Source organism: Balearica regulorum, chromosome 1 (assembly GCF_011004875.1).
Source record: "Balearica regulorum gibbericeps isolate bBalReg1 chromosome 1, bBalReg1.pri, whole genome shotgun sequence".
NCBI classification, from domain to species: Eukaryota; Metazoa; Chordata; class Aves; order Gruiformes; family Gruidae; genus Balearica; species Balearica regulorum.
Genome location: NC_046184.1, coordinates 10,329,720 through 10,342,823, shown reverse-complemented (window position 1 = coordinate 10,342,823; position 13,104 = coordinate 10,329,720). Strand labels below are relative to the sequence as shown.

The window sequence follows — 13,104 nt, the reverse complement described above, 5'->3', positions numbered from 1 at the left end:
AGAGCTCAGTGTTCTGACACGTCAAACTTGTTTTTGATAAGAAAATATGAATTTGTAGTTGCATAAGAATGTGAGACTTTATATAGGAAGCAGAATGCTCCTTTTCATAAGCTGGATTGCACTTCACAAAAACATGTTAAATACTAGATCAGGATGCCATACAGTATGGTTCTGATCACGGCTTTGGGATTATGTCACTGTTGAAAAGCAAAAAGGTAATGATTTGTTTTCTTATCAAATGGCTATGAAGAAATGGATGACTTTACATAAACTTTTGTTGCAAGCCAACAATGAAATAAAATTTCCTGCAACATAGGACTAGTGAGAACCAAGAATAAGACCCTCAACTGGATGTTTTGTTCCAACAAATTGTTTCTCTTTGGCCTGCTCGGTAAATTGCAAGAGATAAGGTTGTAGAAAATAAAGTTCTGCTATTCTATCATGTTCTTAAATGTCTCTATCTCTAATTTGTATTTATATACAGTTTGTAATTTAAGAACCCTGCAGATTTTACTGAGAGGGTTGCATCTTCCCTTTGCCATCAGCTCAGGCAACACTATTGAAACTTACAGTTAAGGTCCCTGACCAGAGAGAAAATATTTCCTCTGTGTTAATACTGCTGATTCATAGTTCCATATGGAAGAATGGAATGCATCTAGCTTCATATGCTGCCTTAGCTAGGTATCTAGATACACAGAAGTCTGCGATAAGGGCTCCCTTTTTACCTTCCACCCTTTATACCTCAACATGCCTGAAAATTGTCATTGTTCAAACGTATATAAGCCTCAAATACATCTTGTGGTACTTAAAGAGATTCTGTTCAGAAGCAACTTAGTTTGCAGATCAAAGTTAGATTTTACTCATATTGAATTTCAATATATTTGATAAAAATATCAACAATATCTATAAAATGTTCCTTTCAGCCAGCTGTATATTATGAACTGCATTTAACTGCATATAACCGCATAATGTAACCAGCACTTACCCTTCAAATTGAAAGTTTGAATTTTACTAGTTTTTCAGTAAAGGTGTTTGGGTCCTGTTTAGACATGGAATAAATAGTATCAATATATTTTTAAGGCTATTTCATTTGTTACTCTCCCTTCCATGACAGTCAGACAGTGAGAAAGAGGCAAGAGAGCTGAGATTGCAGAAATGGGAGGACAGTAATCAGAAGTCATTGGACCGGGACACATTGGCCAAACAGAGAGATCAGCAGAGAGAGACTGAACCACAATTTTCTGAGGAAGGTTCTTGTCCCTTCACTTCCTGCAGTTACACGATGTCCTTATCAGTCAAAGAAAGCAAGATTACGATTTGCCCACTCAATCACTTACCATGTGTTATTTTTAACCTACCATATACATAGCACCTGCCTTTTTTAATCCTGATGGTCAGCTTTTCAGATAATGGAAATTAATAGAGCTACTTATTAGTGCAGCAAATATATTTCCTGTTGGTCTACACAAACAGAAAAATAGTAATTTTCCCATGACTTCAGTGTGGGTAAAATTTTAGAACTTCAGATTGACAAGGGAGAATAATAAACAAAAAGAAGGGAAGGAAGGACAGTGATACATAAGGGGAGGATCATGGGCCACACATTCTTATATACAAGTCTTGTTTCTCATTTTTTGTTTGTTTTGTTTCTATTTTTATTATCCTGTTGCTTATGCTTTCTTAAATAGTGTTCCTAAATATACAGACATTGCTTTCTTTAAACTGTACCAGGAAGCCTGACAGGAGGTTCATGAGAGGAGCAAAGACCACGTGCAAAGTTGCCTTATTTTAAAATTGCTTATTATTTAGTTCCTTCCTCTATTTCAGAAGACTATGTTTCTGCAATTCAAATAACTTCAATGTAAGTGATGTGCTCAGTCTTAACTTCTGAGATGCTTCTGATTGTAACAGCAGTTGGAGGTGCACAGTATGGATTGGATCCTTGGAGATTGTTTCGGTGATGTGATTCTAGTTTGGTTTGGTTTGTCAAAGGGACACACCTTCACTCAGAAGAGCTTATTAAAAAAAATGTACTAAAGTAAATACCATAGTTGATTTGTATGAGTACGCTTTAACAAGCTTTACATCTGCAATTGATGTTTATTCAAGCCAAGTGCTTATTTTAAGTCAGCTCCAGCCCCTGACGTCTGTTTTCCTGTTATTCTGACCACCAGACCAGTAAACTATACTGTAGGTATGGGACAAGTTTGAATTGTGCTGCTTTAACTCATTAGGTACAAAACTGTCAGTTAAATGTGGAGTATAATAATTAAAGTGATGTAAGAGAATAAAAACAGTTTGGTTTGGAGAGCTTAAGCTGAAATCTGTGAGAAAAAGAATTAGGAGAAATACATTATTTATAAACTGATAAACTGAGTAATTCTGATGTGGAATTACAGAAAAAAATTCAAACATAATTCAGAATTTAGATTTAATTTTTTTGGATATAAGAGAGTTTTTTCCAATGTATCCAAGTTTAGCTACATAAAACATTAAACACAAAGCTTTCATGTTTTCTTTTCTATATATATGTATACACACACCAACTATTTATAATGTAGCTTAAAGTTTTTGGTAAATATTCTGAAATATCTGGAAATGGAAAGGAAAGCACTTGTGACTTTATCTGTTTTGAAGCTTTACTTTTTTCTCCTGGTCATCAGTAAGGTTGGTCTTTATGGATCACTCTATATTATTTTATTAATAATATCCACAAAATTGAACCTGCTTCTAACGTGGACTTATGTAATTGCAATCACCTTGAAAATCCCACTCCTGGCTGTTGGGGGAAACAAGAACTCTCTTGGATGGTGCTTTAACATCAGCTCCAGGACAAGTGCTTAGCTTTACCAGGAGACATCACTAAATATGAACCAACTAAGCAAGACCATTGTCCAGCATCTCTTCCTGACATTTGCAGTAAAACTCAGTCTTACCTCTGGGCTACAGATGATCTCCATCTATTAAGTTCCAACTTAGAAAGTGCGTGACCAAGAATCCCTGGTCAGATTCCTTAAGTGGTCACTACATGTACTTCTGACTGCAGGGCAGCTCAGATAAACAGTGGGATCCCTTACCAGTTGTTCTACCTTACCACTGAATAAATGATTTCTTCAGCATTACTAAGTATATGTTAAGGGATAACTTTGAGTATCCAATTTTCACTGTCTGGACTTCCAAGGTCCAGACCTAGTATTGTAATTTATAACTTGTCTACAAATTCAATCTGATAACAGTTGAAGAAATTCAGCCCTTCATAAAGGCTTTTTAAAATTAGGAATTTCAAAATATATTCGTAAACTCTATACGTTTTTTAGACTGCAATAGGAATACGACGAAACAAGGATGCAAAGAAGCAGGATGTAAGCAGGATCAACCAATCAGAAGTTTGGTCTTTATGTAGCAACACATAGGTTGCATATAATCAGGATTCGGTTGAATGCTTAATGAGACTTATACACTAATCTAAAATGAGAGATTGCTACTTTTGCTGATTCGTTAGCCCTGATCTAATATAACTGAGACAGAAAGGATCCAGATTTCAGAAAAATCCAGAAAATTTCTATTTTTGCATAAGAAATATATTAACAATATTGATTATATTCTGCAATATATATTGATTATAATGATCTTCTCTGCAGTACTATTTCACTCAGCTACAGGTGTCATTAAGGAGCTAACACACACTTGCTGAATATGATCAACACTAAGAAGCTGAATTTGACAAAGAATTATTAAGGTATTCGTCTCCCATCAAACTAATATGAATTTTGTTATATGGTGTATTATTTCCTAAAAAAACCCATAACAACAGATTTAGCTAAAAACCTAAAAATATTTAATAATTTTTGGTAAGCTGATCTAGTAATAAATTTCTAAGATGAAAATCACTTTGAGTTCTTTGCATGATTATCCAAAATATACTTTCAACCCTTAGTGAGATCCTCTAGTACCAAACTGAGTTTTAGGCCAGCACTACATTTCATCGGAGAAAATATCTCTTGTGCAGCTTGTATGAGAACTCTGAGCAGTTGAATTTAAGCATTTATTTTTAACTATAGAGGCTTTTCTAGAATACAGACCAAAAGAGTCACTACTGTAAAACAAATTTCTTACCTCTGATGGATGTCCAGCTCTAACAAAAGTACAGAGTGGATCAAAAGCTCCTGTTCCACAAGCTAGAAGATGTGTTCTGTTGTATCGGTGAAGGACACGAATGTAATTTGCACATTCATCCTAGTTTACATAAAAAATAAACATAGGAAAATATTAACTTTTTTAAAAAGTTGGGGGTTTGGTTGTTTTTTGTTTTTTTTTTTTATTAAATATCTTAGGTAATATTCTGCATATTGAAACTTTCTATTCTGTTAAATATAAGATCTTAGTTCTCCCACTTCATGCTAGTACCTTAGTGCCACCAGTTTCATAGATAGACATTTGTGACATGAAAAAAGCAGGTTTAGAGCACTGATTTATCACAATTTATTTTAGATACTAAACCAGTTAGGAGTTATTAAGTTATAAAACACACTCGTGCTTCTTCAATCTCAGAGATATTCTGCAATTCTAAATATTTGTTTTACTAAGCATTGTTAGATGTGCTAGACATTAGACCCAGAGCATATGTGAATAGTCAGCAAATGGCTTGTCTCTCAAGTTAAAAAAAGTTTATCTCAAGAAAAATAACACTTTTTCTTGTTATAATTTTTTCCATAAAACCACTGCACCATTAATTTCTTATATAATTAATTGTTAATCAATATTTTTTATATTGTATAGTCTCATGCTTTATCTGTTCTCACTGTTCGAACCCTTCTTTGAAGAAGCAGCTATTAATTTCCCCCAGGGTAATACTCTGGGACTCATTAGTGTATTTGCAGCTTCATAAATATTACAATTAAAAAATTTTCAAACATCCCTTTGAGATGTGAGGTCATTATCCTTCCTGTGCTAAACTAGAAATGGAGACAGTGAGATAAAAGTATTCATTGATTTTGGGACTCCTGGGACTTGGTTTTACAGAGTATTTAACATTTTGTAATGATTTCTATGTTTGGAGCAAAATTCCTGTTCATTTCCATTCAACATTTCTGCAACTCAAACCCTGGGTTTTAAGACAATTACACCAAGTTTAAGACGACAATTATAATGGGATTAATCTTAGCTAACTTTAGATATTTTAAAGTTTAGACATATAATTTATTCTATTCTCCTAGGCTTTTTCAGTAGTCAATGAAGAAGGCCAGACATCTCCAAAAGACAATTAATTCTGTCCTAAAATTAATGTGTAAAACAGAGTGGAGGAATTTCCTTTTTGAACATTCGCTGTCCTTCACTGATGACTAATCAGTTTTCACACTGCTATATTTATATGAGAATAACTCTGGATCTGCAAGAACTTAATGTCACAGAGGAAGAGTCTGCGACAGGGTCATGGGCAGAATTTAGCTCTTGCAAATCCACATTGGGTTCAAAACTAAGAAACCATATTTCTTCTTCAATCCCTTGCAAGTCTTCCAACTGCTCCAAAAAATAATGATCATAAGGAAAAAATCTTTGCTACATGATTCTCCTTAACTGTTAACCTTGGAGATATATCATGCTAACTGAAAGAAGAAGGTAACCTACACAGAAAGGTAACTTGTTGTGTAATTAATTATTATATATATACAAAAGACAAATCAACCTTCACATGACATCCAGATGGTCTCTCACCTGGACAAAAATTTTTAGACCCACGAAAAAACCTTTTACTTGATTTGTCAGACAAATTGAGACAAGAATGAGTTGAGATTAGTAGGATATGCATCATGTATATGTATCATGTATAGAGGATCAGCACTTAAAGACAGAGGTGCCCAGTTTGTATGTGCGTTTCACAAACATCTGCTGACGGGTGGTAGCAGACTGATAATATATAGGAATTTTATGATGCTTTGCAGTTTTTAAATAGATGCTTTACTGGGCACTGATGCTGTTCCTTATTCTCCCTCCCCTCCAAGTATGACCTTCCTGACTTATCCCCTCTGTTCTCTCTCAGTGGTGGTCTGGTCTTTAATCCATGGTTTCCTTTTTTATCCACATATGCCTGCAGCTCTTCATCTTTCTCTCAAAAGCACTGTGGAGGAAGAGAGATCTTGGATTTTTATTTTTTTTAATGGGCAAAAATTACACATTTTTTCTCTTGTGCGTCTTCATAGAAATGCCTGAAAAATTCTGCAGAAAAAAACAGGATGAGGCAGATACCAAATATAGAAAAAAATCATTCCAAATGGCTAGACTTTATCATTTATAAACAAATGAAAAAAGGTGTTATTCTGGGAAGTGTCAGACAACTAGACATTGCTGCTGGCCCCATAATGTCCTGTACACATAACTAGGAAGAGGCACATCAGCCAAGGGAATGTTAAAATAAGTTTTCTTGCTACTATATTAATTAATTAAATATTGTGGTTGTGTCTAGGAGGCTCTGTAGGCATATTAATAGATCTGTGGAATTGCATTCATCTGAAACTTTTCAGTGTGAAGGAGTTAGTCATCACTACAGAATTTGATTTCTTTATCTGAATGATTTCCAGTTCTGATAAAATAATTGAAAGGATCAAAAGCTCTCACACCACAGGTGTGTTTCCTGGCACAGTGGATGAGAGCAGAAAGGTTTTTAACTTGGCTTGACCTGCATCAGAAAAGTGTGGCCTGAGTTTAAGATGATGCAAACGTTGCTAAGACAGGGCTAACTCTCCTGTTAAGTCTTACAAGCTTTCTGAAATCATGTTTATGACTACAATGCTTGCAGCTTTACTGCTACAAGATGAATTGATAACTTTTAAAGGTTGCAAAAGCCTGTAAAAGTGGCCTGTTCTGTTATAGAGAAAGAGGTAGCAGAGAACACATGAAGTTCCTCAACACCGAGATGCTTATTACAACGTTTTCAGTTCTACTTAATGTTAATTGTGCCTTGAGTAACAGATCATTTACAAAGGAAAACAAAGAAAGAAACAGCATGGAAATAAGCAAAAAGGTTTGAAAGAGCACTGATGAGTAATTTTCTTCTGGGACTTACAGTGAGAAAAATAGCATTCAGAACTTAGAAATGGCAAAGGGTTGATTTTAAGACATTATGCCATTAAGTTAATATTGGTTTATGGCTACAAAAAATGAAGACAAAAAGAAAAGTAACAGGAAAGTTTTTTATTCTAATTTAGATTCCTTTCAGGTTGAGCAATTTAGTTTACTGAATGCTGAGCATGCTAATGATAATTACTGATGTTTCCCTGGAATTAATTAGTCTTACTCATTCACATAGTGCCATACATAATTAAGTCTCATGTGAGGATTAGAATATTGTTTGGTATTACAATATTTCCAGCTTTTACAATTTTAACATCTTTTTCTAACAGACTCTAGTTCTGGGGTTTTGTGATTATTTAAAATTCTGTGTTTTTCTTTTAAAAAAATAGAGACACCAACTTATGTTGAAGACATAATAATAGACTGGATTGTAAAAGTTTTCAAATTGTATAGAATTTCACAAGTCTGAGATGGATATCTTTACATTATATTGGAACAACAGTACCTATTTCTGTATTTATTTAACCCAAAGATTATTGTCAAAGTATCAGAAAATAAATCCCATCATGCAGTGGTGAAGGAAAGATGACAGAGCTTTAACTAATAACAGCCTATGCTGAGAGGTTGTATTAGATAAAGCTCAAAGGATTTAGGTTTTGGATTCATTTAATATGACCACGAAGTTTGGATAATGTAGAAAAACATCATTTTCATCCAAAGCCACCTGAAATTCTCAAGGGTACAAAAGCATCCAGAAAAATGAAATTAACTTTTAAGATGCCTCAAAAAGGATCAGTTCTAGGCCAGGTGAGTGCAAGGAGTGGAGTATCATGTTGGGCTATTATTGTTATTATTGTTATTATTATTATTATTTTATTATTTTCCAGTCTGGTTTACTGATTCCCTTGATGTGGATAATTCTCATGCTTGTACTTCAGCAAGAATCTTTATAGCTTCCTAATCTTCACTGGGAATACGTTGTGGTTATCATCAAGGCTGTCTGTTTGCTGCGTTTGTGGGAAAACCTTGTATGTACCCTTCTATGTCCTACGTTCCTGTCACTGTTGCTGTAAAACTATCATCATTTTCAGATCCTTTGGTACAGTGTGAGCTCTCTCAGCTGTGGGATTTATTAGGTGTTGCACTTGCTGTGTGTTTATGAGGTGCAGATAATGAGCTTGGTGCATTGCAAAATTAAAGAGAGCTTGCATCCAGAACTTTCATCCTGCGGTGCCAATGATATCAATGATAGCTGCTGTATGTCAGCGAGCTTTCAGGTCTTTCCCTGGGAACTGATTACAGGCAAGGCACTGGATCACAAGAACAGAACAGTTTGGGGGCTTATTAAAGGAGTATATTTTTAATATACCATAAAACCTATAGGACAAAACAATTTAGAGTATATTTTATAATTACTAATAATTTAGCCACTTTTTTGAATATTCTAGAGAATGTGAATTTTAAATATAAATTAGAATGTGAAAAAGTTTAAACAGAGAAGGTATCCTATGTGTATGAAAAGAAAGGGAAATAGAAATGTGAAGGAAGAATTATTAAGGTACCTTCTTTGATATCACCAGAAAAAAAAATTAGAAGAAAGTTCAGATGATCAGAAGTGTTCATTGCCCATTTATGAGCTGGTTTGAACAACAATTAAACTAATAATTTTGTGTATTCACAGTACTTACACATTTTTAAGTTGCAACACTTAGAATTATATCTGTGTTTTGATCTTTCTGAAGTTTAGGGATGCCTGAATCCTTCTTTTGGACCAGCCACTGGTATAATTAAAGTATTTTTGATTTGTAATTAATGATACTTACAGCATCTCTTCCTTTAATTATGCATTCTTCTGCCTGTAGAGGTGTACTAGGCCAATGGATCTGAGGGAAAAACAAACAAACAAGCATAGAAAAAAATTCAATTGGCAGTCTGACCATGCCAATCCAGCTTTTAAACTATTTTTCATGTGAAAGACTCATAGAAGAGAATTATAAAATCATAGAACAGCCCACATTGGAAGGCACCTCGAAAGATAATCTGGTCCAACCTTCCATGGGAAAGGGACCCTAGATGAGATTATCTAGCATCCTGTCCTATCACATCTTTAAAATATCCAGTGACTGAGATTCCATCATGTCCCTGGGGAGGTTGTTTCAGTGATCGATTGTTCTTACTATAAAAAAATTTATTATCTCCTGGTGCAACTTGTACCCGTTGCCCCTTGTCTTCCCCATGTGGCTCCTTGTGAAGAGAGAGCCTCTGTCCTCTTTGTAGCTGCCCTTTAAAAACTGGAATACTGCTATGAGTTGCCCCTGAGCCTTCTCTTCTCCAGGGAGAACAGACATAACTCCTTCAGTCTTTCCTCCTCGTGCAGGTTCTTCAGCCCTTTGATCATCTTTGTGGCCCTCCTTTGGAGCTTCTCCAGTTTGTCCACATCTTTCTTGAACTGTGGGGACCAGAACTGGACACAGTACTCCAGGTGTGACCTGACAAGAGCTGAGTAGAGAGGCATGATCACGTCTCTATCTCTGCTAGTAATGCCCCTGCGGATGCAGCCCAGGATTCAATTTGCCTTCCTTGCTGCAGCAGTGCACTGATGACTCGCATTCAGCTTGTTGTCCACCAGGACCCCCGGGTCCCTTTCAGCAAGGCTGCCCCCCAGCCACACAGATCCCGGCCTGTACTGGGCTCTTTGATTATGTTGTCCCAGGTGCAAGACTTTGCACTTGTCTTTATAGTTGTCTCATCATAATATACACACATGTTTTGTTGCATGTTATAAAGTTTAGACAAGTTTCTGATACCATTTGAACAGTTTTCATGTAAAATACTCCAGTTTTACTTTTAAATTTCTATAAAAGTTTACAATAACGGAAGAAATATTTTTTGTTGAAACATCACTATTTTGCCTAGGGTAACTCAGTAAACTCGGTACTAATCAACAGATTTTAAAGGAAGTTAATGTATGGAACAATTAATACAAATTCAGTAGAAAAATCTCTGCTAAATTGTCAGTGACTTTCAACATAGAATATTAATTTTGAACTACTGATTTCCTGCTTTAAGTGACACTTAGGAAAGAAAATGCTTTACAGTGAATTAATGAGGGTCAGCAATTAACCTCATGGGAGTAGGATCGGGTCTTCACAGTCAATTAATAGAAGTGAAGCCAAATTACACAAGCAAGATTTTTTTCAGCTACCTACTGTATAAAATTTATGTTTCATTCCAGATGCATGATTTGTTTGGATGAAAACAATATTAAACAATGACTGAGCAGACTGGAATGATTACTTAATTTCTTAGAACTTTAAAAAGTGACAACAAAAATATGTTCACTTCAGTGATATCAGGCTTGGCTGAAACCAAGTAAGTATCAAAAAAAGGATGTCATCATTAGGACATTTTTGTCAATAATCCAATCACAAATTATTTTTCTATCTGGAAAATATTTTAAAATTAAGTTCTTCTGCAAGGCTTTTTTTCTTCCTTTTATTGTAATTGAACTACTTTGTTTTCTTGAAATAATTCTAACCCCAGAAAATCTGGGGATAAATTATAAGAAAAATAAATTTCAAGAAAAGTGGGGATAAATTATAAATCCTAGAGGCCTAGTGCTTAAAAGCAAGAGATCAGCTATATGTTATTCTTGTTAACTTCAGCAGCTTGTCAGTGTTTATGTCTCAGTGCCCAAATCAGGCCACCTATGGTCACACACCATCTCAATCCTGCAAGGAACCTAAAATTAATCAGAACATTTGTCTTCCGTCAAATGGTCTTATAGTCACCTACGTATGATCAGAAGTAACTCTCATCTAGTCTCTGTGCTGCTGCTGTGTAGTCGGGGGAGGTACCTGAACTCTGCTGAACTCCCATGAGGGCACTCGTCCAGTCGCCCTGGTCTGATTATTTCTGGTTCATTCAGTATGAAACTCGGGGTCCACAGTCATTTACTTTACCCACTGGTCAAGGATTGAATAGGCAACAGCCTGTCCTTAACAAAAAAAGCCTAGAAGTTAGGAGATATGAACTCTAGCATCTCCTGTCCCTAAAAATTTGAAGTCACAGCTTCCACTTCCCAAAGAAATGTTCTAACTAGCAGGATAAAATGGGGGCTTTTGCCCATATCAGGTGTAGGTGGCTGTTAGGAACAGAGAAACCACAGAGGGAATAAAACACTTGACTCTGTAACCTAATATTAAATACACTGTGTATAGGTGATTGATTATTTTTACATGTGGATACATAGTCCCAGTGCTATTGAAAATATTTCATATGCACATTTTCCACTTAAGACATACTGAATTAAATGCATACACAAAATTAAGAGAAAAAAGCTGAAGAAGTAACCCAATGCCCCCACCTTGTTTGGAATGTTGAAAAGCTGCTGCAGTGTAACCAACAAGAATTTGGTCCTTAGCATAGCATTATAGAATGAACCATAAAGTCATAGAGTGGTTTGGGTTGGAAGGGACCTTAAAGAACATCTAGTGCAACCCCCTGCCATAGGCAGGGACATCTTTGACTGGATTAGGGTGCTCAAAGCCATGTCCAGCCCGACCTTAAACATTTCCAGTGATGAGGTAGCCACAACTTATCTGGGAAACCTGTTCCAGTGTCCAACAAGCTTCATTATAAAAATTTCTTCTTTTTATCTGATCTAAATCTTACCTCTTTAAGTTTAAAACCTTTGTATTTTGTCTTCTCACTACAGGCTCTGGCAAACAGTCTCTGTCTTTCTTATAAGCCCCCTTTATATATTGAAAGGCTGCAATAAAGTCTCCCTGGAGCCTTCTCTTCTCCAGGATGAACAACCCCTTTCCTCAGAGGAGAGGTGCTCCAGCTCTCTGGTCATTTTTGTGGCCTCCTCTGGACTCACAACAGCAGCTCCATGTCCTTCTTGTACTGGGGACCCCAGAGCTGGATGCAATACTCGAGGTAGGGTCTCATGAGAGTGGAGTAGAGGGGCAGAATCACCTGTCTTGACCTCGTCACGCTCCTTTTGATGCAGTCCAGGATACAGTTGGCTTTCTGGACTGTAAGTGCACATTGCTGGCTCATGCTTATTTTTCAATCCACCAATATCTCCAAGTCTTTCTTCACAGGACTGCTCTCGATCATTCATGTTGACGAAGGTAGTAAATAGGATTGGTCCCTGTACAGATCCTTGAGGGATACCACTTGTTACTGGCTTTCACTTGGAGCCATTGACTGTAATTCTTTGGATGTCACCATCCAGCCAATTCCTTACTCATCAAACAGGCCATCCATCAAATCCATATCTCTCTTAAAATCTTCATGAGGATTCCTTAGCTCAGTTAAAACATCTGAGAAGAGCTGCTCGGTCTGTTATGATAATTTGCAAAGAAATCTATAGTAAGTGGCTCAAGTAATACTTTACCAAGTTGTACTTAATGTACTTAATTATATTTGTGTAATTGTTGCTCTTTTACTTAACTAGCATAACATAGGATGTGTTTGCACTGCATGGAAATCCAGATTAATCAGCTGTAATGGTAGCCTTTAACATGCCACATATTATTTTTCCTGACTTTATGCTTTAGAGTTAGGACAACTATCAGCTTTAACTTTGAATTCTTTGCCAGGATTACAATCTTTTGGCAAGCTGTCAATAACTGTTGTTGGGAAATTTTCCTGTACATCTAGACTGGAATAACATCACAATAACATACATTGCACTGGGCTGCATGCTTGACATAATTATTATCAGCAAAATTGAACATATTTTTTCCAAACTTTTCATCCCTTCAAGTTACTGTGACGTAAATTTTTTAATTGCTTCTTTAGTGATGTTTTCTCATCTTGCACCATATTATCATCCTTGAGACCTGGATGATGCAATTTTAGCACTGTATTTAAAAGACAGGCAAATGCTACGTTTAAATATACTCCTCATGCGAAAAAAATGGAGTTGTAAAGCAGTACAGACAACAGCTACTTAGCAAACTGGAACTGTAATGCCAATTAATGTCTCCAACAGCTTTCCTATTCAGTAACTAACCTCAAAAC

At 35.9% G+C, this 13,104-nt stretch overlaps 1 protein-coding gene across 1 annotated transcript in view; it reads right to left on the bottom strand.

Annotated features, from left to right (window-relative positions):
- SEMA3E (semaphorin 3E) overlaps positions 1-13,104 on the bottom strand; it is a 145,987-nt gene that overhangs the window by 52,090 nt on the left and 80,793 nt on the right. Inside the window, exons 3-4 of the mRNA XM_075771492.1 lie at positions 8,895-8,954; positions 4,117-4,236 (exon numbers count right to left, since the gene is read on the bottom strand). Coding sequence (XP_075627607.1) covers positions 4,117-4,236; positions 8,895-8,954 — 180 coding nt within the window. The remainder of the gene's footprint in view (positions 1-4,116; positions 4,237-8,894; positions 8,955-13,104) is intronic.